The sequence below is a fragment of the Oxyura jamaicensis genome, chromosome 1 (genome assembly GCF_011077185.1).
Source record: "Oxyura jamaicensis isolate SHBP4307 breed ruddy duck chromosome 1, BPBGC_Ojam_1.0, whole genome shotgun sequence".
Classification (NCBI taxonomy): domain Eukaryota; kingdom Metazoa; phylum Chordata; class Aves; order Anseriformes; family Anatidae; genus Oxyura; species Oxyura jamaicensis.
Window position 1 is genome coordinate 37,325,976 of NC_048893.1, and position 26,091 is coordinate 37,352,066.

The window sequence follows — 26,091 nt, forward strand, 5'->3', positions numbered from 1 at the left end:
GATGTAGCAGTGACCAAAAGTAGGCAATAAATATTGTACTGGAAATACAGGTGGCAAGAATGTAATCCATTGGTTATGTCACAAGAATATTTTTTCTCAAATTGATATGAAGTGGCAGTCTGATTTTAATTTTGTGGTCTTTGTCAGTGACTCCAGAAAACTATAAAAATGATCATTCTGAAACCTTTAGCTCTAATTATAACATTTTCCCCCTGGTAAGTAAGTTTTGCATATGGTAAGTGGTAAGTGTAATGGTGTGCTTTGAAGCACTACTCCTATTAAAGTCTACAAAATTTTTGTAGAAATCTGAAATGTTTTAAGGATATATCATAAACTCCTGAATTCCTACCCCCCTTCTTTGCCCCCAGATACTTAAACATTTGTGTGTGTTTAAACCTCTGATGAGGGCTTTATTCTAAAAAGGGCCACAGAAAGGTCTAAGCTATAGAAAGTCCAAAACAATGTCAAAACAGGGCTGCTCTTTTGCAGGTGACAGGCCAGCAGTTGTTTTTGCTGGATTTATGACAGTGTATTGGCTCAGAATCTGTTCTACATATAGCCACTTCATGCTGAGACAGAATCACAATATTGCAGCCTGTCTCCACTGTTGGGGAATTTAAAATGCAAGTTCTGATTAACTTCAGTTACTACTTTGAGCATATAACATGAGCTGTATCTGATTTGGACCTCTATTTCTAAGCAGTATTCTCTTTGTGTAAGGTGGGATCAGTGGTGAAAATCCAACTTTTTGCACTGTAATAATTTATTTAGTGGCTACAAATAAGATAAAGCAGGTTTAGTAGGATCTAATAGTGGACTCAGATCTGAAATTTTCCAGTAACCCCCAAGAAGCCAAAAGAAATTTGGTCCCCCAGTTTGACAGATAGAATTAGGTGTTTTTAGAATTTAATCATAAGATCTTTTCCCATCTTTTCTTTGAGGTAGTAATTCAGGCATTTATATTTGTCAGTATTTACTTAATATAAATCTAAGTTCATTTACAATATCTTTATTTTAAATTCATAAACACTCCAGAAATGAAAAGGAAAAAAACAAAAACAAACAAACAAAAAACAACACAACAAAACAACCACCAACAAAATCCAGAAGAAATTCCACCACAAAAGACTGCGTTAAGATGGAGTCAGGGTTGCTGATGTCCTTCTTGCATATTGAAAAGATGGGAAGTCATGAGCTAATGTCCTTTCACAATCTTTAGAAATTGCTTCCTCTTTTGGACAAGATAAGTGAATAAGAAAAAAATCTTAGCAGCTGTAACTCTGACCATGTGTACATTATATCTTGTAATATTATGCTGTAAGGTATGTGGCTAAATCTGTCAGGTGTCTTATGAGGATATTATCCTAATGTGGTGTTTACTCCAGATTAACGCAGTATTTTGTTTGGAAATGTGTAGGTGTACAGATAGAATATGAGATATAAAGTTACCTTTAAAATTGATGAAACAAGTGTTGGACATTTCTATATTTTTATATATCACAAAGGGCATTTTGAAAAAAATCTTGCAGTTTTAGTAATTATTTAGTGTGGTAATATACATATATTGTGACAATGTTTTCTGATATATCCATTACTTTGGTGTAATTCTATTTTATGTAGCAAATATCTGTATATACAAAGGAGATTATGGAAAAATATGATTCAGAAATAGGCTCGAGCCCTTTGGAACAGGGACCGTCTTCCTCTGTGTCTGCAAAGTACTTACTTAATGCCTTGGGGTCCCAGCCACAGCTCATGCCTGAGACCCATGGTGACTGAACTGTCAAGAGATGAACGTGGAGGAGCAGCTCTTCTGCTCTCCACGAGAAGCCTTAGCACGAAGGTGCCATGAAGCTCACCTTGCCGCTCGCTGACACTGGGGCTGTGCCATACGTGGTTATTCCCAACCACCTGCCAACAACCCAGACCCCAGAGTCGGTGTGTCCTGTGCTCCAGTCCTTCCCTTTGGCAGTAGAAAAGGAAGTCTGAGGTCGGAGCTTTGATGTCACCAGGGAATCTTCTTGCGAGTGTTTGGGCCTCATGCAGCACCCTTTGAAGCCACATGAGTGGTTCGTATTGGCTTCGAGGGCCCCTGGATGTGTTCCTACAAGATCAAGTTCTGCTGACATAACAGCTCTGTTACACCTGAGGACCTGGTTGGTCAAGTTCTTCAGGAATGGTCTAAAAATACTGTAAAAATATAAATATATTTAATTACGTGTACTGAAAAAAAATCCTATTTGTTGTGGTCAGAGTTCAGATTACTATGTGAATTTTGATTTCTTAGTCATACTTGCATATATATTGCTTTAACTATTATGTATGAAAGAGGAAGTGATTCTAAAGTGTGTGAAAGATCAGGATTACACCTGTATTTTTAATGTTTGTGTTATTTAGGAACGGATGTCAGCAAATTTAACTCCATATTAATGCAGTTTTTTTGCATTAGAATATGTGTGTATATCATACACCCACATTTTATATATAATATATTATATATTTGGTACTAACTTTGTATTTTCCCTGAAATTTGCCAAATCCCGAACACAAATGTTCTCACTTGTAAGACTTTGGTACTTAATAACTGAATGTATACGAAATGCTCTGGTATGAAAGAAAGTAGTGTTGTACGGTATCCCACAGCCATGCAGATGTCTCAACCAGCAGGCGTGTTGCCTTTTTCACGAGTTACATCTCATTCCACTGCAGCATCACTTTACGTCTCCTGAAAAATTGTCTGTGTTTTACCGAAACTGCAGACCTGCCCTTCCAGTACAGCTGACTACAGTTCTAGCAGGAAAGCTGGCTGGTAGGAGTAAGAATACAATAGTCACCAGTGTGCCACAAATGCATTTTTTTAAATGCAGAAATACACATTTCTACAAAGGCCAAAATCTTATGTTGTATGTTCCTTTCTTGTCATTACATTGTATGATATTGTAAGATTATTGTATGTCCTAATTTGCATTATAAAATGTTTTTTCCTACTTTAAAGGCATAAATATAGCAACTTTGTATAAAGGTAGCTTTCTAGATTTTTATTTCTTTTATATGAAAAAGTCTAAACAGTGGGAGTAACATTGCCAAATTGTTTATAAAATTTCAGTTAATTTGCCCTGTTCAATGGATTTGTTTTTACAAACATTCCGTATTTCTTTTATGAAAAAGTTATATTATACTATGCAGAAAGAGTGTATTTTTATGCCATTCCACGTTAATCTTAAAAAATAACTTGTTTTAAGCTGTCATGATTGAGAGAGCTTACCAAATGTGCATTTTTAAAAAGATGTGTTATGTATTATGACAACGTTTCCCCCTTTACCAGTGCCAACTTCATTTGGAAAGAAAAAAAAAATTGTAGCATGGCAATAAACTATTGATTTTACATTGACAATAGTGTGTGGATTACTTTAATGCTTACCAGTGTTAGTGTTCCTGTATTGTATTGCATTAGTAAAACCTTTTTTGCTTTGCTTTGTCATTGCTTCAGGTAGTTACCAAATTTTTTCCCCATTTATTCCATATGAATTTTAGTAGTGGAAAGAAAAAAAAAAAAAAAAAAAACATGACCTAGAGTTTGTATTTTTTTTTTCTCCAAGCTTTTGTTTAATTTCTTCTCGAGTTATATTGCATTGCTCTCATGTCCGTAGGACTGGATTTGTAGTAGTAGTAGTAGTAGTGCTGCTATTAACTACTACCTAGTGAATCACATGCTGGCAAGTTGAATGTACTCCTTCCTCAGCTATTAAAAGCCTAACTGTTGTTTGTCAGGATAATACTGATGAATTCAGAAGGAATTCGTAGGAATTTGTAAGAAAAATACAAGGTTGAAGTCTTGTCCAGATGGCATTTTCACTTTCCTCTGGAGACTATAATATAGTATATGGTGATTTATCAAAACTCAGTACTTCTCTCTTTCCTAATTCACTGTTTTAAGGCATAATTTCAATAGGGGTGTTTTTAGCCAACAAATTAATAAATCCCTGGAAATTTCGGGAGTTGTTTTGTTTACAGAATCTCTGAAGAAACGTTTCTCCAGCTGTGCCTTTGTGAAAGGCTTTGTTATATTAACCCAAGAAGAAATTATAGATACTACAACTCCAGTCACCGGCACAAATACTTGCACAGGATATTTTTAAGTATCTGGGAGCCAGCAGAGGAATACCAGTTGGAATTAATTCCCGAGGGACATGTCATACAAACCATTTTTAAATTTTTTTTGGTATGACCAGGTAACAGATAATTTGTGTGCGGAGAAACCAGGAGGACCAGGTTTGTATGTGATCCCACACATCTGCAGTACCAGACACGTATGTCATACCCAGAGCATTGGCAGCAGATTTTTTTTTATGTCTTTTAATGTGAAAACAAGATTTTATTGAGTGGAAGAGTGCAGGGCTCGCAGGTCTAACTCTGCTCCCTTTTGAAGTGTTCAATTTCAGTTTTGGGCCCCTCGCTACAAGAAGGACATGGAGGTGCTCGAGCGAGTCCAGAGAAGGGCTACGAAGCTGGTGAGGGGCCTGGAGAACAAGTCTTACGAGGAGCGGCTGAGGGAGCTGGGCTTGTTCAGCCTGGAGAAAAGGAGGCTCAGGGGTGACCTTATTGCACTCTACAGATACCTGAAAGGAGGCTGTAGCGAGGTGGAGGTTGGCCTGTTCTCCCACGTGCCTGGTGACAGGACGAGGGGGAATGGGCTAAGGTTGCGCCAGAGGAGGTTTAGGTTGGACATTAGGAAGAACTTCCTTACCAAAGGGGTTGTTAGGCATTGGAATGGGCTGCCCAGGGAAGTGGTTGAGTCACCATCCGTGGAGGTCCTTAAAAGACGTTTAGATGTAGAGCTTAGGGATATGGTTTAGTGGAGGACTTAGTGTTCGGCCAGAGGTTGGACTCGGTCATCTTGGAGGTCTCTTCCAACCTAGATGGTTCTGTGACTCTGTGATCTGGGTGATGCCATAGCACAAGTCCCGGAGGGGCTGTGAAGCTCACTGGACACCAGAAACTGAATTTAAAGTTTTTGGTACTAAATTTCATTTGAATTTAAAGTTTTTGCCCTGTTCAAGAGCTGACATCCAGGAACTCGACAATTTTTTTTAAACTGGGGCGACCACAAACTGCTTTGGGGCAGGGTCAAGTTTGCCTAGAAAACCGTTTTTTATACAAATACAACGGAAATGCGAACGGAAGCCGCAGCTCTCGGCAGGCAGGTTTGCAAGGCGCAGCGGCAGAGACCCGGCGCTAATCACAAGCGGTTAATTAGCGCCCCTGGGGCGCGGACTACATCTCCCAGCGTGCCGCGCGGCGCCTGCCCGGGACGCCATTTCCTGCGGGCGGCCGGGGCGCGGCGGGGCTGTGCGGCGTGGTGCGATCGCTCTGCGGCGGGGACCGGCGGCGCCATGGTGAGCGCCGGCCGCGGGGACGGGGCCCGGGGCCGGCCGGGAAAAGAGGGAAGGGAAGGGGCGTGGAGGGAACGGCGGGGGCGGCCTCGTGCCCTGCCCGCGCCGTGGGGGGAGCGGGGGCGGCGCCGCCGCCGCCTTGGGCATGGAAGGTTCCAGAGCGCGGCCGTTGGGGGGGTGGCTCCTGGCGGGGCGCTGCCCGGGGGGGGTGTGGGGGCTGTGGGGGTGCTCGCAGCCCGCCGTGTGCCGTCATGCGCGGCGAGATCGGGGGGAGGCTGCTGGTCTGCAGAGGGCCCTGCCAGCCTCGGCCGTCCTGCGGCTCTGTGGAGAACCGCGGGGGCCGGTCCCGGCTCGTTTAGGGCCTTGGGTTCTTTGATGATGCCACTCTATACTCTCAAACCACGTGTTTGATACTCCTATAACATAATTTGCAACGAAAAGCCTGAAAAAAAAATGAGGGCCTAACACAAATATTCAAGTACTAAAATCCTCGTTGTGCACACTGACCAGATTTATTGGGTTCCCCTGGCCATCAGCACAGACACTGCCACAAAGTAATGTGCTTGCAACGTCCTTTCAGGCCTGGAGATGTAATTACCAGACAACACGGTGTGCAGTCCTGTGGTAAATTACAGTCTACCTTACAGTCTCTCCGTTACATGAACAGATTTTTAAGAAAATGTCAAACTGTTCACCTCAGATAGATTTTCCAGCACTGTTCCCCTTGAATATCAAAACCAAATGGGGTATGAAAATAAATCATTTCAATAGCACAGGCATTGTTTAGGTTGCTAGTGACAGATGTTTGCTTTTAAAATGAAGTGATCTATTAAAGAAGTATTCTGATGCTGTTTTAGGCATCCATTTCCCTTGCACCCGTGAACATTTTCAAGGCAGGTGCTGATGAAGAAAAGGCAGAAACAGCTCGGCTGGTGAGTTTACTGTCTAAGAAATCAGTGATGCCCTGGGTAATTCAGTTTTGTGGGTTCTTTTGTTAAATGTTTTCCCATTAAATGTACTTACAGTTCATACTGATGTAGAGCTTTCTTTGTCTCTTTGCGTTTTTTCTTGTTGCATGTTTCTGAACAGAAGGTAGGAGAACTGTTTGTATGTACAAAGTAGCTATATATAGCTCAGAAGGTTATTTGTTGGAAGGCTTTTTGTTCAGCCATGAGACATGGCTTTATGGTTACTGTGAAAATTAAGTGTGTATGATCTGCTTACCAAAATACAGCCCTTTAGAAGTAGGGGTTGGGCCAGGTGGGCTCCAGAGGGCCCTGCTGGCCTCAGCCATTCTGGGATTCCCCTTGGAAGATAATGGTCTAGTGTTAACTACTTATATTAAAGTAGAAATGAATCATTTTCTAATATATATTTGCTTTCATTTCAGTCATCCTTTGTTGGTGCAATTGCTATTGGTGACCTAGTCAAGAGCACTCTGGGGCCTAAAGGCATGGTAAGATAGCTGCACGTTCTCAGTGGTCATACTTGTTAATTTAGTTTTAATAGGTATAGTACACTTTCAAACACTGTTCTGTATCTTGCATCATGTAGGACAAGATTCTGCTAAGTACTGGGAGAGACAGCACGGTGACAGTGACCAATGATGGTGCAACCATCCTGAAAGCTATTGGAGTTGACAACCCAGCTGCCAAGGTCTTGGTTGGTGAGTTTTTAACAGCTTGTCATTGTTGCACTTGGAACTTCTTCATTTGCAACTTTATGTGTAGTTCTTACTTGTTTGTAGAAAAGTATTCTTTACATGGTATGCAAAAATGAGGGGAGGGGGAGAAAAAGCCCTGAAATAGGGAGACTGAGATGTTGCAAGAGTTGTGGGACTCTGAAAAATAAATTTGAGGTATGTGCTGCTCGCAAAACTATTCTGATGTCTCCTTATTTTCCCTCAACCCTTGTTTGTCCCTGGAGCCAAAAGGGATGGCAGACAGCTGTGTCTGTCTTAGGAATCACAGAATGGCTCGGGTTGGAAGGGACCTTAAAGCCCACCCAGCTCCAGCCCCCCACTGTGGGCAGGGACACCTCCCACCAGACCAGGTTGCCCAAAGCCCCATCCAGCCTGGCCTTGAGCACCTCCAGGGATGGGGCATTCACAGCAACCTGTGCCAGTGCCTCACCACCCTCTGACTAAAGAATTTCCTCCTTGTATCTAGTCTAAACCTACCCTCTTTTGGCTTAAAGACATTCCCCTTTGTCCTATCACTCTACTCCCTGACAGAGTCCCTCCCCAGCTTTCCTGCCGGCCCCCTTTAGGTACCGGAAGGCTGCTGTAAGGTCTCCCTGGAGCCTTCCCTTTTCCAGTCCTCAGGCATGGGGAGAGAGGGGCATAGCTCTTGTCCATTGACAGGCTGGTAGTGGTGTCCATTGCAAATGACGATAAGGAATTTCATGGATGTTGAATCTGAATTCATCTCAGGTTTTTCTGACTTACAGTTTGACAACCTCTTTATTGAGGAGTAAGGTGTTTTTTTTTTTTTTTTGTTCCTTAAACTAACATGAGATAAAAACACTTGTACTTTATAGCAGTTAGAATGGTATTTTGAATCAAAACATGAATACAATTACTTCCTCTTTTAGATATGTCAAAGGTTCAAGATGATGAAGTTGGTGATGGAACTACGTCTGTCACAGTGTTGGCAGCTGAATTACTGAGGGTGATGTATTAAATTTTTCCAAATGTTTTTATATCTGGCAGTGTAGTTCTATGACTACACCATCCTGAAACATGGAAGTGTTGTTCTGTTACAGGTCATTTTCTGGATTTTGCCCTAAGCAGTATACAGCACTGCTTAACTGTGAGGTTCAGTCCTCTGAAATCCTTTTCCACAACGTTAAGGGGAAAAAAAGGCTTGTTAAATTCTGCTGTTGTGCTCACAAGACTTGAATTCATAATGTTCCTTTAAACACCACGTACTGAAGACTGCCAAACTCTAAATTGGAAATTACTATGAAAGAGATATGTCAGAAGCAAGGAGCTCAACAAGGCTGTGCCAATGAATCTATGATCACAGTTCCTAGATCTGAGATGAAGAAGTCTGAGAAATTATCCCATCAGCTTACCAAGTTCCTCACAAAAGTTTTGAAGGAAAAAAAAAAAAAAAAAAAAAAAAAAAAACACTTGAAGATGTTTTGTTTGTTTCCCCACAACTACATCTTAACTTGCAGTTATAAGTGAACATGAAACGGATCTCAAACATGAAGTGAGAATTCACTTCAAGTATGTGTCTGGTTACTGTTCGTATTGGAGCTAAGATTTTTTTATTAATCAAAAATTCTAGAAGGTATTCCAAAGGCAGATCGTATTTGCCTAGATTGGAGGAAAAAAAAAAGTGCCAGTATGGTGGCTAGAATTTTCTCCCTTTTTTAGGTCTTCACTTTAATTTGATTGTTACAGTTCTTGTGCTTTTGGTGGCATTCAGAATTTTCTGATTGTAAGTGCCTTTCCTAGTTAGTGTAAACGTGCTGCGGAAGAAAGCTAATTATTTATTTTATTTAAATAGGAGGCAGAATTGCTGATTTCTAGGAAGATTCATCCTCAGACCATCATTGCAGGTTGGAGAGCAGCCACAAAAGCTTCAAGAGAGGCACTTTTGAAAGCAGCTGTGGATCATGGGTTAGTAACGTACATTGGCAGTAACTCTTTATAACCATTTGAGATTAAAACTCACTGGAGAGAATTACATAGCATTGGAAAATTCTTTGTGGTCTTTTAAGCTGAATGTATGAATTCAACCGTTACTGAAAAGAAGGCTACTTTTGAGTTAGATGAACTACAGAAGCTGTATGAAATTATTTAAAATTGCTTGCAACATGCAGAATCAGAAAATAAGCAGTAATTTTCTTCTTAGGACAAAAGTCTGAGCTGTTATTTTTGATTTCATACTCTGATTTTAACTACGTCTATTTTCTGTGCGTGACAGAGAGCATAGACTTTTTCAAAGCCGAGTGGAAAGGTTTTGTCCTTAGAACAGTTGATCTAAACTACTTTGTAGTCAAATTACACATCACAGAGTACTAGTTCAGTTGTGTAGTGCAAATGGTAGAAGGTACTATGAAACAGAATTTCTTTAAAGCTTTAGTATGGCAGAGAAGAAGCATCAATGTCTAGTTACATAATCTAGTCTCAAAATCTGAGGAAGCAGTTCCCTGGTATCTGACTGAGTTGTGCAATTTCTTATTCTGCCAGGAAGATGTGTAGATTAAATGTTTTGCTGTATTTCATAGCCAGAAATCTTAGAGATACCATCTTGACATACCAACTTGCTGATAGAATGCCTGTTATCGTGGTATTTGACCAAAATGGCAAAAAGCAGGTATGTCATTGTAAAACTGAATTGATTTTGTTCATTGTTGGTTGTCCTTAATTTCACAAAATACTATCTCAACAAAAATGAGGTTAAAATCTAATTAAAGTCAGCATCAAAAAATACTTCACCTGTGGTTTCTTCAGCTTCAGTATGAGTATGGATCTTCTGCTTAGTGTTTTGAGATAGGCATATTTGTTTGCCTCTGTGTCATTTAGGAAAAATGCAGGTGTCAGAATGTCATCCCTTAAGCACATAAACCTGTACGATGTCTGACTCCCAGGAAATAAACCTCTTCTCACAAGGAACTCCTAATCTAACCGGGGTTTCAATAGAATGTTGTTTCTTGGGACACTGGAGGAATTTTGTCATTCCTCAGAACGGAACACAGTACAGATCTGGTACAGATACCTGTGGGTCAGGAGGAGTAGGGAGAGACTCACGGTGCTAGGAGAGTGATATTGGGGGCTTTCAGACCCAGACCTGCCCATATAAGTGTACTGGCTTTGTTGTAGTGATGATGAAGCAAAGTTCCGTGAAGACTTGATGAACATTGCGGGAACGACTCTCTCATCAAAGCTACTTACTCATCATAAAGATCACTTTGTCAAGCTGGCTGTAGAAGCTGTTCTTAGGTTGAAAGGTTCTGGTAATTTGGAGGCTATCCACGTCATTAAGAAACTTGGTGGAAGTTTGGCTGATTCTTACTTAGATGAAGGTAAGTCTTTGTATATTTGCTGGAAGTGTGCTTAAGAAATGAAATTGTTAAAAGTTGTACATGTCTATACAAATTTGTTCTAGAAAACATTGTTATTACTAAAATGAATAATAATGCTACTAATTCTTTTGCAATAATTTAAATGAACTGTTCTCCTTTTTTAATACGAAGTCTTAAAAATCGTTTTCTAACTATACAGGGTTTTTACTTGACAAGAAGATTGGTGTAAACCAGCCAAAAAGAATTGAAAATGCAAAGATTCTTATTGCAAATACTGGCATGGATACAGATAAGATTAAGGTATGTGACAGAATGACTGTCGTGAAACAATATTTTCGTACATGGAATTCATTTTTTTTTAACTGAATTTGTTTTCTTTGGTTTAGATTTTTGGCTCTCGTGTCAGAGTGGACTCTACAGCAAAGGTAGCAGAAATAGAACAGGCAGAAAAAGAAAAAATGAAGGAGAAAGTAGAGCGTATTCTTAAGCATGGAATAAACTGCTTTATTAACAGGTATGTGTTCTTGAAAAAGGGCTAGAATTTATAATGCAGTTGCAGAATAACAAGATCTTAACATTGTATGTGTGTGAAGAAGTTTATTTATGCCCGTTATCCCTAAAATTAGGTGATCTTACCCAATACTTCATGGAGTCATTTCAGTGAGGCCAGAGTTTTTTTCACATTCCCTCAAGTGCGGTGCAGTGTCATCCCTACCCACTGCTGCTTTTTTATTTTTTTTTAAGGCAGAAGTGGTGTTATTTCATCAGGGATCCATGTTTAAGTCCAGTGAACGTCACAATCTAAACTACATGTTTTTGATAACAATGCACTTCTCTTTTAAACTGTCACAGTGCAAAGCATTCACGTATTTAATAATGTGAGAAATGATTTTGCCTTTCAGTAATTCTCATTTGAGTGGTCCTGTAGTCTGCTAGGAAGCTGGTTAATTAGCACCACATCAAAGGATAGGAATATAAAAGTTGCACTGTTTACAACAGTAGCAAAGATTCACACTTACGGGATACTGCACATCTTAGAACTCCAAAATCTGTGTTAACAGTTTGTAAGAACTAGTGATGGATTTATAAATCTGTCTCTTCATCTGTGTTGTGTTTCATTCATGTACATGGTGTTGTAGTGCAAAGTGAGTGAGGAGATGCTTGACAGGATGCTCTATGGATCTAAAGTAGAATCTTCTCCATACATAATCGGCAATGCTAACTGTCCCTTTGAAGGTAGATTAGGAGCATCTTTCAGACAAGGGGTGTCCGGGTTCAGCTAAATTTCTGTTAGCACCCAGTCTCTAATTTGGAGGGGAAAAATAATTTGGTCATTGACCCTGCTTTGGGGAGAGTGGAATACATACAAAGAAGCACATGCTCTTCTCTGTGGCCCGCTCTCTATGTTACAAGACTGGCCATTTATTGTTCCCACAGAGCTGTATCCTGTTTGGATTTTATGTTGGTAGGGAATAAAAGAAGTTACTTTACATGTTGTAGTGAGTCCTGCTAGGATAGGCAACTAAGTGGCTAGCGGGCACTTAGGATTGAAGAACTCAGAATTTTAAGCATTAATGGCGTGTCTTTGAGGCAGTGTATTTCAAGGCTACAGTAAGTTGAAATTTTTTGTAGCTTATGTTTTCCTGTCACTGCTGTTGGTTTGCTTCTGTGTGGGTGTAACTGTCATGTGGCTGGTGCCTCACAAATGGACTGTTTGGGCAGCTTGCAGAAAACTATGTCCATATTACTGAGCATCAGGTGTCTTTTGTTACTCTGGTAGCAAAGGTTTTAGTCTTTTCAAAGGTTTGTTCTTTCTGCAGTGTGAAGATGTGACTGTTTTAATTGCAGGCAGTTGATCTACAACTACCCTGAGCAACTCTTTGGGGCTGCTGGTGTCATGGCAATTGAGCACGCAGACTTTGCTGGTGTGGAGCGCCTGGCTCTTGTTACAGGTTCGTGGAGTACCTTACTGGGTGCAACTTGGAGGGGCACGTTATTTATTTGGCCTTTAGTAAATGCTAATGGTTGATCACCTAAGTTTTACTTCCTTCTTACTACTAAGCTGATCTGTGAGTGTGAAATGTATTTAGCATAAGCTTTAATTTAGAGGACTTAAATACAAACATATATGGAAGATTCTATGAAATTAACCATAAGTAACTTGGAAATTAAGCTGTTGATTTAACTACTGTGTAACTGTTAGTATTTCAGGAGCAGGTATAACTTGTTTTCTATCTTCAGTGTATTAGACTTGACTTGTAAAATGTCTTTTTCGATTCTGAATCTTCCCTGCACAATGATTTAAACACGTTTTGTCTAGCAACTGTGAATGAAGTAACATCTTACTAACTGGAAAATAAAGTTTATCCAGTTAGTATTTTTCTTTCCTGTTTTAACAATACTTTATGATTAAGTCCCAGCTTGATAAACTTTTGAAATGTTTGTTTTTCTAGGGAAAAGATAAAAGCTAGCCACAGAAAATGTAGGATGATAAACCAACAAATTAATTTATGCCATCTTGATATAAAGGGCTGTTGTTTGATTGTAGTACCAGAGGAGACTAAAGAGTCATGCTCTGTTAAAATTGTGGGCCTGAGTCATCAACTTGAGGTGGACCTCAAATAACATAAGCAACTTGGACACTTTTAGTAGTGGTCAGTGTAAATGTGACTTTAAGAACTGATCAAAATGAAACAAGTTCTGGAATGCTACAGATGATCCTTATTGCCTGAATTCCAGTTAGAGGTAGTTAGCTGGAACATATTAAAAAGAACTAATTATGGTAGTGATCAGTAGAATGGAGTTTACGTTGCAGGGAGAAAGGAAAAGATACTGACTAGTTTAGGATAGCAAAACTAAAGTTGCAGTTGTGTGCAGCTGTCTGTAGGTACCTTGACATTAGTGAGAGAAATGTTGCTTATGTTCTGGAACAAATTCAAAACAAATTTTATAGGTAGAACAGGTGGACTGTATTGGACCACACTGCATCAAATAGAATAGCTGAAAAAATGTGACAAGCTCGTAGTAAGGACAAACTCAACTGCAAATCTGATGTTTCCTTGTAGAGCTACAGCTAAAGCAACGCTATTAAGCTAATATGGGTTAATAGACCGTCCATGGGGAATGGATACACGTAAATGGTTTTCTAATGGGAATAGGAAAGTACTAGAACAGTATTTCATCCAGGGACATTCTGCTCTTTGTAGTGTCTATTTTCTTTATGACATGGGAGTTTACAAATGGTGCATAGCATGGCTGCTCTGACATGCTGCAAGATTAATGATTCGGGAGAGTGATGGCCAGTCATTTTCAGCTGCGTAATCAGGAAGGCAGAATTAATGCTAGCACAAGCACAAGTTTCAAAACAACAAATTTTGATTTAGTAGTTTATGAACACTTAATGAGTAAATAGTTTTAAAACTTTAAACAGATTTACATTTTAATACCATCACAACAACAAATATTCTCTTATCTGGGCAGAACTCAAAAGCATTACAGCTACTGCAGTTCTTGTGACATAAAACAAAACATTGGTGGTTTAAGAACTTGTCAACATCAGTAAGAAGTTGACATACTTTGACGTTGGAAAAATATGGTTTATTACTATTGTTACCTTGAATTTATTTTTGTGTAATTACAATGACTTTTTTCCTTAATTAGCCCTTTCTTCACAAGATGCTTTCATTTTGACACTTCAATAATCTAACACTTGTAGGTGGTGAAATTGCATCAACCTTTGATCACCCTGAGCTGGTAAAACTAGGAAGTTGCAAGCTTATTGAAGAAGTCATGATTGGAGAAGATAAACTCATTCATTTCTCTGGTGTGGCAATGGGTGAGTGTTTTACCAGGAATGGCACACTGTAATATCTGTGTTAATGCTTTGCTAACGCTGTTCAGTTACCAGGATGGCATAGGTAATTTGTAATCATTCAGGTAGCCATTTTTCTGAAAGCCTTGCTCTTCAGAGAAACACTAAACCTTCAAAGATAGGTGTTCGTTGTTGAAATTGTTCATTTACGTAATGTTCAACATTTTCATAAATACTTGCAGGGGTGGGACCCAAAATTTCTGCTTTGTGTGATTGATGAGGAAAAGTAGCAACCCATTGTACTTTGAGAACTTGATAGCTTGTTCTAATAAATGTGAATAGTGTAAGCGTCTCAAAACTACACCTTGGGGGGAAAAAAAAATAATTTTCTACTCAATTAAAGAAGATATTTTATAGCAGTTCACTGATAAAAGCAATAGCGTAAGGTACATTGCTTCATTCTACCTGTGAAATGTCATCATGCTTCCGTGCTTCTTCCTCCACAAAGTGATCTCTTTATGTAAAACTTGACTGCAGTGATAGCAAACCTGTTACTAATGCTTTGTGGACGCCTGTCATGTTAACATTCTTGGTCTGGCTCTTGTTTTGCTTGGTTTGTTTGTTTGTTATAAATCTTCTTGCATTTGAACTTCTTTAGGTGAAGCTTGCACCATAGTTCTGCGTGGCGCAACACAGCAGATTCTAGATGAAGCAGAGAGGTCTTTGCATGATGCTCTCTGTGTTCTTGCTCAGACTGTGAAGGATACCAGAACTGTTTATGGTGGAGGTGAGTGTTAGTTTCTTAACACGATGTCTATTATGGCCATAGTGTAATTATTCAACTCATAAAACACTTGATTGTCTTCAATGAATAGGTTGTTCAGAGATGCTGATGGCTAACGCTGTTGCAGAACTTGCCATCAGAACACCTGGCAAAGAATCTGTTGCAATGGAGTCCTTTGCTAAGGCTTTGCGAATGGTAAGTTTATTCAGTCAGATTGCTGGACTAATACATGTAAAATTTCAAGAGCCAATTGATTTACTAACTTCTGACATGAGGTGGTTGCTTCCCTCTCCAACTTTAGGTTTTCTAAAACTAAAGAAGTGAAATTTAGCAATGTACAGATGGATGAATGATGGAAAAAAAGTTACTGTTTTCTATCTGAGGAATAAAGTATTGGTATTTTAATAGTAGTCCTATAAAAGTCCTTGGTTCTGTTTAATTGTATTCATTCTCTAGTACTTTCTAGAGTTTTCTAGACTTGTATTGGAAGTTATATCTTAGCAGAAAATAGAATACCACAAGAAAAGAAGTTTATAGAATCTTACTGTGCTAACAACAGACTGTCAATTTGAGGAAAATGGCCTTCCAGCTTCTCTATTTTAAATTAGGGAAAACCTTCCTTAGGAAATTAAAGACTGTAAGAAAGCATTTCTCTTAAGAAAATTAAAGAGTGTAGTAAGCCTTGGCAGCATGTGCAGTTTTTATTAACAGAACAATCTGCTGGTTAATGCTAACCAGCAAGCTATGGTCTGAAAGTAAATCCTCCAGTTGTAGTCTGAAACGATCAACAGAGACAATTTCTTTCTGTCCATGTAAAACAAGGTGACAAATCTGCTAACAGGCTCTCCTCTACTGTCTTACAGGGCCTTAAACAAAAGGGAATAACATCCTTAGAAGGGCAGTTTGATTGTTTTTTCTAACTTCTGTTCAGTGTAACAGATCATATCATGTTGTTGATACTTACTCTTCTTGAAACTGAGTAGTACAATAGCAATATCAAAGTGTGTGTGTGATGCAAAATAGGGATCAGTGTCTGTTAATGAAAACCAACCTGTGTTTATCCCCTTAGATCCCAACGATAATAGCGGATAACGCTGGCTATGACAGCGCTGATTTGGTGGCTCAGCTCAGGGCTGCGCACAGTGAAGGGAAGACTACTTACGGACTTGGTAAGGAGTTTGATACTTCTGTTACTGGGTTGCTCTTTGTGGGGGGGGGGTAGATTGACTAAGCTTGGTGTGGTTTAACCCAGCTGGCAGCTAAACACCACATAGCTGTTCGCTCACCCTCCCCCCTCCCTCTCTGGGGTGGGGGAGAAAAACGGGAAAGTGAAGCCTGTGAGTTGAGATAAAGACAGTTTATTACGATAGGAAATAATAATAATAACAGTGTTTACGAAACAAGTGATGCACAATGCAACTGCTCACCACCCGCTGACCGATGCCCAGCCTATCCCCGAGCAGCCATCCCCCCCACCCCGGCTAGCCACCCCTATACATTGTTTAGCATGACGCCAGATGGTGTGGAATGCCCCTTTGGCCAGTTTGGGTCAGCTGTCCTGGGTCTGTCCCCTCCCAGCTCTTGCTGCACCCCCAGCCTGCCCGTGGGCAGGACAGAGTGAGGAGCTGAAAAGTCCTTGGTTTGGTGTAAGCACTGCTCTGTAACAAAACATCAGCATGTTATCAGCACTCTTCTCATCCTAATCCCAAACATAGCACCCTACCAGCTACCAGGAGGAAAATTAACTCTGTCCTAACTGAAACCAGGACACTTGGTCACATCTGTTTCCCACTAACATACTCAGCTGAAAGTATGTTGAGTATGTGTGAGTATGTTGATGCCACAGTGCATGCCTACCTTCTGTATTCTTCTAAAGTCTGTATTACTTAGTTGCACTCCTGTTGCTCTCTTTGATTATTTTCTTCATGAATTTTTGACTCTTTTTGATTAATTCTGTTTTCTTGGCGACAGAAGCCACTGTGCATATAAGTTAATTGAGAGGTACTTAAACTTCTACTTGCCTGTGTTACAGAACAGGGTGATGGTTATGATGGCTTATTTCTGTTTGCTTTGCATGGAACATAGCCATACAATGTTACATTCCTTTATCATTCTATCAGGCGTTTCATGGTGGGGTGAATTTGTTCAGGAAGGGGGTGGTTTCCACCCATAAAACCACATGCTTTAATTGCATTGGGCCTAATTGTATGAAGTTCAAAAAGAAAGACATATTTAAAAATATATATATATTGCAGAGAAGAATTCTGAAGTTGATATACATAAAGAAATGGTTCTGAGAGCCCCATTGGTCTCATCTCCTCTTCCCAGTGTGGTGTTTTCATCATTAATTTTTTGTCTGTAATTGCCAAGATGCTAGGCCTTGAAGTGAACTAATTTTAAAAATATTTCCTCTACTATCAGTATGGTTAATTTGAGGAGGTAAGCTACCATATTGTCAGCTTCTTGTAATTTCCTTTAAAATAAACAAGGAGAAAAAAGACTTCTTAATGCATCTCTTTTTAAAGATATGAAAGCGGGTACCATTGGAGACATGGCAGTCTTGGGAGTGACGGAAAGCTTCCAAGTCAAGAGACAAGTTTTGCTGAGTGCAGCTGAAGCAGCAGAAATGATTCTTCGTGTAGATGACATTATTAAAGCAGCACCAAGGTATGGCTACCTGTGTTGGGCAGTTACAATGGTATAAAGTAATCTGCATCAATGGAAGGGTAACTGCCTTGTGATAAAAATACCTTATCTGAAACAAAGACAGACATCCGACATGCTAATATTCATTTTGTATGATTTCTTTCGCATTAGTATGACCAGGCCTTCAGAGCCATCAGTGCGCTTACAGTAGCATGTCTGAGAACTGCCTAGTGAAGTCACCAGCTACTCAAATGCCACTTGCAATACTAAAACATTGCAAAAGTGGCTGACCAAAATGTATGGGATTTTTCTTTTGGGGAACTTTTTAGTTAACTGCTTCTGAAGTGGAATCTGCAGCTAGAACAAAATTACTTTTGTTATTAAGTATGGGAAGAAATCCCACTTGTTGGCAGATTATCCTCTGTGTGCCCACTACAAGGTAGTTTGTGCTGCGTTGTGAATCACTTTCTTACCACGCAGAGCTGTTGTATTATCACAATAGGCAGCGCCATCTCAAAGCTGTGAGATAAAACTAGTACTGAAAGAAAAATAACAACTGAAAATTAAAGGCAGGTGGGGGGAAGCTGGTTGACCTCAGTGTTTTCCGAGTTTTCTGATTTTTCTTTTTCTCAACAGGAAACGCGTCCCAGACCATCGCCCATGTTAAATTTTCTCCAATACCTGAGGATGTGTGGACCAGATCTCACTGAGCAGTTTTTTAAGTGATTTTTGTGAGGTTATGGAACAGAAACTTGAGATGAGCAGCTCCATCAACGGCAAGAAGTAACTGCCTTCAGCTGATTTTAACTTATTTCAGTTTACATGTGTTGGGGGGAAGATTTAATTGTACAACCCCTGTTCCTTTCCAGCTTCCACCTAAAATACACTGAAATAAATAAAATCATACTCATCAAAGTTGTACTTGTCTTTGTGTAGAACTAAGAAGTGCAGTTACATTAGAGAGGGAGATGCAGTTTGGGAGAGAGATCACATCCTGAGCCGAATAGTCCATGTGTTTGTCTGTCAGGTACCAGACTGGGGCTGTCTTTACAACTACGGGTTGTTACAACAGGAGGGCAGCTGGTGAGAGATGTGCCACGCTGCATCACATTCCTTTTTCTCTTCTCCCTTGCCTTCCCCTCATGCCTCTTGAGACCTATCTCTATATTCCTTCCTATTCCAGTAGCTCCTTCAGTGCTAATGTGTTTATCCCACTATCAGGAACTTGGACTGTGATGAAGTCTGATTCCTGCAGCAGTCTTCAGGTAGATTTTTGATAATTCTGAGCAAAGAGGAGTGGAGATGCCCCCATCTGAGTGCTAGGCTGTAGAGAGTTGCTGTGACCCCTGGGTGCTATGACCCCACTGGCCCTTCCCGGTGCGCTGCAGCACCTTGGCGAACAGCAGGGGCAGTCTGCTAAAGCAGGAAGATTAATCTGCAAGCACCAACCGTATCCTGGGGTGCATCAAGCACGACATTGTTAGTTGGTCAAGGGAATGAATTGTCCAGCTCTGCTCTGCGCTGGTGCGCCCTCACCTCGAGTACTGTGCGCAGTTCTAGGCACCACAGTACAAAAAGGATGTGAAAATGTTGGAGCTTCCAGAGGATGGGGATGAAGATGGCAAAGGGCCTTGAGGGGAAGATATATGAGGAGCGGCTGAGGTCACTGGGCCTGTTCAGCCTGGAGAAGAGGAGGCTGAGGGGGGACACCTCATCTCAGCCTACAGCTTCCTCACAAGGGGGAGTGGAGAGGTGGGTGACCTATTCTCCGTAATCACCAGTGATAGGACCCATGGGAATGGTGTTAAGCTGAGGCAGGGGAAGTTTAGGCTGGACATTAGGAAGAGGTTCTTCACCGAGAGGGTGGTTGCACACTGGAACAGGCTCCCTGGCGAAGTAGTCACTGCACCAAGCCTGTCTGAATTTAAGAAGCGTTTGGACTGTGCACTTAGTCACGTGGTCTAAACTTTTGGGCAGACCTGTGCCAGGAGTTGCACTTGATGATCCTTATGGGTCCCTTCCAACTCGGGATATTCTATGGTTGTGAAATTGGAAAGTATCTGTGCAAACGTTTTTATTCCTGAAGTGAAACGAATCTGCTTATGGGAAGCTCCTCCAAACCCAAAAGAGACTCTTCTAATTACACAAAGAGAAAATACTGCTTTAAGAGCAGTGTTAAAAACAAACCTTTAAAAAGCAGGTGAAAGTGTATCTTCTTCCACCTTCTCAGATAAATAGTACCAAGTTAATTCCACAGGAAATGAAACACTGAATGTTGATGTTAAGAAAGCCCCAAATTCTCATCCTGTTGAATAATTTCCTTTGTAGAAAGAAATTGTTGGAAAAAGCTTAGATAAAGAGCTTGGAAAGTTAGGTCCAAAGAAAGACAATTTAACTCAGTGAGAATCTCGTACACTTTATTTAATTTAATGAATGTAGCGAGTACACTGTGTGGGTACCAACCAGATCCAAGCTCGCACCTCATTTAACAAGGCAGCCAGCGCTAACGGAGCCTATATATTTCCAGAGAAATTTTCAAGAATGTAAATGACATTAAGCAGTCGCAAACTGGCATTGACTCAAACCTTTTATGGGAAGCCAAACTGTCACTTCTGCGTGCCGTGCTGGAAAGACAGTTCCACTTGACAGGAGGGAGAGGGGGAAGTGGTTGCGCTGCGCCACCAAGGGCTCCCCACCCTTCCCTAAAAGCTGCCTTCCACCAAACCCAACGCTCAGTGCTATGGAATCAAAAGCTAAAAATGTAAAGTCACTCTGAGCCAGGTTTCTCTTCTGTGCTACACCATTAAAAGCAAAACATTCTTAAAAGTTCAGTGCATTTCCAAGGAAATCTGAACAGATCTGAGGTTTGCAAGCTACAGCAGCACCCTGCTGGAGTTCACTTGGTAAAGTTTGCCTCAACTTCAGTTTCTGAAGACGCAGGCTTCCAGCCGTAGGTTTCCTTCACGCATGTTACCTCTGCAATTGTGGTTCTCCCATTTTAGTCAAGGCTTTTTGCTACTGCATCAAAACTCAGCACGTACAGCTGCCCTTACAGGCAGTGCGGTTGGCTATGTAAGACCAAGCAGAAAAAAAAAAAAAAAAGAAAAAAAAAAAGAGCATGTAGCTTTCCTCACTGTCATTTAAAATGCTAATTAGCAATAACAAAACCAGAGTGGTCACAAATTTTCCAGGAAGAAGACAGCAGCTGTAAGAGGACAGTTCTCTGGTCCGCGCTGCTTCCTTGATAGTGCAGCCAGGGCTCCGCTGCCGCGTACCACGTGGTGGGCAGGGAAACCTTCGAGCTGCTGCCTTCCAAACAAGTCACTGAGACAAGTGCCGTGGGTTACTTTAAAGCTGCAGCTCCCAGCAGTGATCCTCACCGTGCATGGTGGCTTCCAGCTGGGCTCGGACACCTCAGCAAGGGGGAAGGAGGGAAGGTGAGCCCACAGGGTTCCCGTGGGTGGAGATCAGTGAGCCCGTATGTGCTCTGCACAACCCACCATGGGAAACATAAACCCCGCTGTGAGCTCCGAGTGGTCCCCGCAGGGGGGAGAGGGAGAAGTCTTCGCTCTGGAGAGCCTGCAGAAGAGGGTGGCTGTAGAAGAGTGTTTTGCTCTGAACTGATGCACCTACCCTGAGCTCTACCAGGTGGCACGATGCCCTCTCGAAACCAGCAAGCGAGGGAGGGGCAGAATCTGGGCAGCACCGTGGGTGTGCTGCCACCCCTGCTGGTGGAGGTAGCTGAGCAGCATCAGGACTCGGCTTCTGGCTCGGGCTTGTCGGTGGGAGGTGGCGACGGTCTCTCATCAAGCGTGATTTCTATCACTGCCCCCGACCGCTTGCGGGGTTCGGGGCTCTCCTCCGACCACCTCCCCACCCTGCGCACCCCTTTGGCCACTTTGGGTGCATTCCTGCAGGGATTGTGGTCGTAGATCACCAGCTTCAGGCCGGGGAGGTGAGCCAGGCTGGGGAAGAAGCGGATGGCGTTGCGATCCACGTCGATCACCTCCAGGAAAGGCATGTGCAGGAGCACGGGGGGGAACTCGGACAGCAGGTTGCCCGAGAGCCAGATGGTGCGCAGCTCCTGCAGGCCCCGCAGCTGGGCGGGGAGCGTGCGCAGCGCGTTGGAGCCGGCGTGCAGGGTCTTGAGCAGGCTGAGCTCGCACACCACCTCGGGCAGGTGCTGCAGGCAGTTGGACTCGATCCAGAGGGTCTTGAGGTTCTGCAGGAGCCGGAGCTCGAGGGGCAGGCTGCAGAGCTTGTTGTTGCCCAGGTAGAGGATGCAGAGCTGCTTCAGCGTGCACACCACCAGGGGCAGCGCCTTGAAGTTGTTGAAGTCCAGCGCCAGGATCTGGAGGTTCTGCAACTGCTCCAGCTCGGGAGGGAGGTGGTTCAGGTTGTTGTCGCTCAGGTACAGCTTGACCAGCTCCCTGAAAGAGCAGATGTGCAGAGGCAGCCTCCTCAGCTGTCTGCCACTCAGATCCACCATCTTGTCCACCGGCATCTCTTCCAGGTCTTCCAGGAGGTATTTCTGGCACTCGTCGGAGGGCACAAAAGCAACTATGGCTTTCAGGCTGTTGCCCATCCTGGGACCTTCTTTGTGCAGAGACTGACGGGGCTGTGAGGGACGAGGCCAGCCTTGGTTTCCTGCTGCTGTGCACTGGCCTGCTGGTAACTCTGTCTTCCCAATATAAGGCTCTGTTTACATGGCACCAGGCATTAATCTCAAGGGCTCTGAAATGTTTCTGATAACTGAATGAGTGTTCCGTGATGGGGATTACGGACATGATGGCTGCGAGCACAGGTCTCCCTCCCTGCCTCTCACACACGCTCAGGCCCACTTGGCTCTCCCAGAAAACATCCCATCTTCCCTCTTCCTCCATGCTGTCGACGTTCTCCAGTTTTGCCTCAAACTCTTGCCTTGATGGAAACCTTGCTCCTCTTGGTTTGCTGTGGTTGTTCTGTCTGTGCAGCCGGTGCTGGTGGTGGGGATTGGCTGGAGAAAGCAAACACCCGAGAAGACCAAATTTTTAAACTAAAAGGATTAGCTTTAATTACACTTTCAGTGGAAATGTCAGCTGTAATCTAATTGTTGTTTAAAATACCTGTCAAGACTTGACCGACTTTCCAGACGAGTGGCACTTTTATGGCTTTGCTTTGCAAGGTGCCAAATACATTATTTAACAGTGTTACTTGCCACCCAGTACTTATCTCAAACCTTTAACAGAAATACTTGGCAATCTGCTATCTTTAGCTGCTGCAGTATTTGTGTTCCTAATTTAACTGTGTCTACTATAGCCTCCGGCACCCTTAACTGCGTAGGGCCTTCTTCATTAGATCATGTTTTGCTTCTTGTCTGAATCCCAGTTTAATACCCTCGCTGTCACAGCTGGCCAAGGCTGCCTTCCAGACACCTTCCAACCGTGCTACTGCAATCCCCAGACTAAAACTGATGGGAAAGTGCCAAGGATTTAATTACAGCCAGACCTGTCCCAGTGACTGGACAAAGGGAACCATCACTCCCATTTTTACAAGGAGTAGGAAGGAGGACCTGGGGAACTACAGACCGGTGAGCCTCACCTCTGTGCCTGGCAAGATCATGGAACAGATCCTCCTGGAAGCAATGCCAAGGCACATGCAAGACATGGAGGTGATCCAAGACAGCCAGCATGGCTTCACCAAGGGCAAATCCTGCCTGACCTAGCTGGTGGCCTTCTGTGATGGAGAGACTGTATCAGTCAACAAGGGCAGACCGACCAGTGTCATCTACCTGGACATCTGTAAGGCCTTTTACGTGGTCCCACACAACATTCCTGTGTCTAAATTGGAGAGATACTGCAGTGAAGGGTGGACCATTCAGTGGATAAAGAATTGGCTGGATGGCTGCACCCAGAGAGAAGGGGTCAGGGCTCTATGTTTGGGGTGAGGCCAGTGATGAACAGTGTCCCTCAGGGGTCTGTCTTGGGACCAGTGCTGTTTAATATCATTACCAATGACATAGACAGTGGGACTGAGTGCACCCTCAGCAGGTTTGCAGATGACACCAAGCTGAGTGGTGCAGTCGATACACCAGAAGGAAGAGATGCCATCCAAAGGACCTGGGCAGGCTGGAGAAGTGGGCCCATGTGAACCTAATGAGGTTCAACAAGGCCAAGTGCAAGGTGCTGCACCTGTGTTGGGGCAATCCCACACATGAATAAAGGCTGGGAGAGGAACTCATTGGGAGCAGTCTTGCAGAGAAGGACCTGAAAGTTCTGGTGGACAAAAAGCTCAACATGAGCCAGCAGTGCATGCTTGCAGCCCAGAAGGCCAACTGCATCCTGGGCTGCATCAACAGAGGGGTGGACAGCAGGGCAAGGGAGGGGATTGTGCCCCTCTGCACGTGGAGTGCTCTGTCCAGGTCTGGGGCCCCAAGCACAAGGAGGATGTGGATCTGTTAGAGCGAGTCCTTAGGAGGGCCATGAAAATGCTCAGAGGGATGGAGCACCTCTCCTACAAAGACAGGCTGAGAGAGCTAGAGAGCTGGGGATGTTCAGCCTGGAGAAGAAAAGGCTCCAGGGAGACCTCATTGCAGCCGTCTTTATACTACAAAAAAGATGGAGAGTGACTTTTTACATGGGCAGATAGTGGGAGGACAAAGAGGAACAGTTTTAAACTAAAAGAGGGAAGATTAGATTAGAGGTTAGGAGGAAATTCTTTACAGTAAGGGTGGTGAGGCCCTGGCACAGGCTGCCCAGAGCAGCTGTGGATGCCCCATCCCTGGAGGTGCTCAAGGCCAGGCTGGATGGGGCTTTGGGCATCCTGGTCTGGTGGGAGGTGTCCCTGCCCATGGCAGGGGGCTGGAGCTGGGTGGGCTTTAAGGTCCTTTCCAACCCAAATCATTCTGTGATTCTGTGAAATATGAGGATAAAGCTGTGACTATTTAGATGTTACTGTGCTGTGTGAGCTGTTCTCCTTATTCTCAGCAAGACACATACCATTCAGGTTGGGAACACTTTTGTTTTTTCAGAGCAACCTTCCCATCTCTTGTGCTTTGACCTCTTGTGCTGCTTCTGATTTAAGCTTTCTTGTGGATTGTCCCACAAGTGTGTCATCCATGGCTATGTCATGGTCTTTGGATTTGAAAGCTGGCAGTGTTTATTTAATGTTGAAGCAGCCTTTCCAGTAGCTGGCTGTTGTCTTTGATATCTGCAGCTCATTGCTGTCATTTTTCACACTTACCATAATTTAGGGAGGATATTTTCTTCAAGCAGTCTGCAGTCACTTTCCAGGAGTGCTACACGGTTGAAATACATGCTTGCTGGTATTCTTGGAACAACAAAATGCAGAACAAACAGAAGATTGAGAAAAAGGCAGTATCAAACAGTTAAGGTGGCCTCATGATCTCTGGTCAAATCTGACGATGCAGAGCTCTCCAATCACTCACTTTTAAATGTAAAACAGCTCTTAAGTATAAATTGGGTACAGGCTATAGGATGTTTTCTAGTGTGTGTGCTGTGCAGATGTGATGGCATGAAGCGTATGGAGGATTATGGGGGGGGGGGGGGGGCGAGAGCAAAAGAGAGGGCAGGTGGGGACCAGCATTGCAGTGGGATGGGGAACAGCACCCTGAGGGCTGTAAAACAGCGCAGGGAAGCTGGGCAGCATATCAACCCTGGAGAACAAAGATGCATTGCAGTTGCCCGTGGCCTTGCTGTGGAAGAGTGGTGTTGAAAATCCTCTCTCTAAAAAGGGCTGAATAGTAAAATTTACACCCCTAACAGAGACATGTCCCGTAGGCAAATCCCTTCAGATATCCTGCTGATCACAACAGCATAAAACTCTAGGTAAGAGGATGTTACTAATGTAGTTTAGGTATGTTTTTCTTAATAATCCATGTATAGAGAAACAACTTTGCAATTTACCTTATGTCTACAAACACACACACACACATATATATATTCCTACTTGAATTATTTCTACTTAATGAACCTTTTAAGCTCCGGGAAATTATTTCTTAGGTATCCTCTGCATTGTTGTTTAATCATTATTCCAGTTTATCAAAAAAAGTCACGATGACCTTTTGTTGCTGCATTTTGTACCTCTGTTGGCTAAATGAAAGCGTGTTTGGAACATGTTGTGAGATCAGTGTACTTGGGAAAAAATAACCTTCATGTTGTGGGATAATAAAGGCCTACATTTGCAATAAAATGAACAGTCTTGATTCTTCTGAGAATTAGTGACTTTGTGGAGGACATGAGGCAGAGACAGTCCCCTCTGCAGACCCAGAGCAGTATTTTGAAAGTCACTTCATGTCTTCAGAGTCACTCCTGATGCCCTACAACACGAGTATTAATGACCTCCGAGAAGCATTTGTGGCATTTGAGGAAAAGTTCAAGCGATAAAGGCGCTCAGCACAGACGCTGCCTTGCTCTTGTCAA

General features: G+C 42.6%; 2 protein-coding genes across 2 annotated transcripts; one reads left to right on the forward strand and one right to left on the reverse strand.

Moving 5' to 3' along the window:
- The first annotated feature begins 5,221 nt into the window (after positions 1–5,221).
- Positions 5,222–18,586, forward strand: CCT2 (chaperonin containing TCP1 subunit 2). Its single transcript, XM_035335991.1, has 16 exons — positions 5,222–5,396; positions 6,251–6,325; positions 6,784–6,849; positions 6,948–7,059; positions 7,986–8,062; positions 8,909–9,021; positions 10,228–10,430; positions 10,630–10,730; positions 10,817–10,944; positions 12,279–12,382; positions 14,146–14,265; positions 14,900–15,028; positions 15,117–15,220; positions 16,095–16,194; positions 17,551–17,692; positions 18,308–18,586. The coding sequence occupies exons 1-16, from the start codon at positions 5,394–5,396 to the stop codon at positions 18,336–18,338; spliced, it is 1,608 nt and encodes a 535-aa protein (XP_035191882.1). The 5' UTR covers positions 5,222–5,393; the 3' UTR covers positions 18,339–18,586.
- A 2,836-nt stretch (positions 18,587–21,422) lies between these two features.
- Positions 21,423–22,256, reverse strand: LRRC10 (leucine rich repeat containing 10). The gene has a single exon (XM_035336011.1). The coding sequence runs from the start codon at positions 22,254–22,256 to the stop codon at positions 21,423–21,425; it is 834 nt and encodes a 277-aa protein (XP_035191902.1).
- Positions 22,257–26,091: the final 3,835 nt, after the last annotated feature.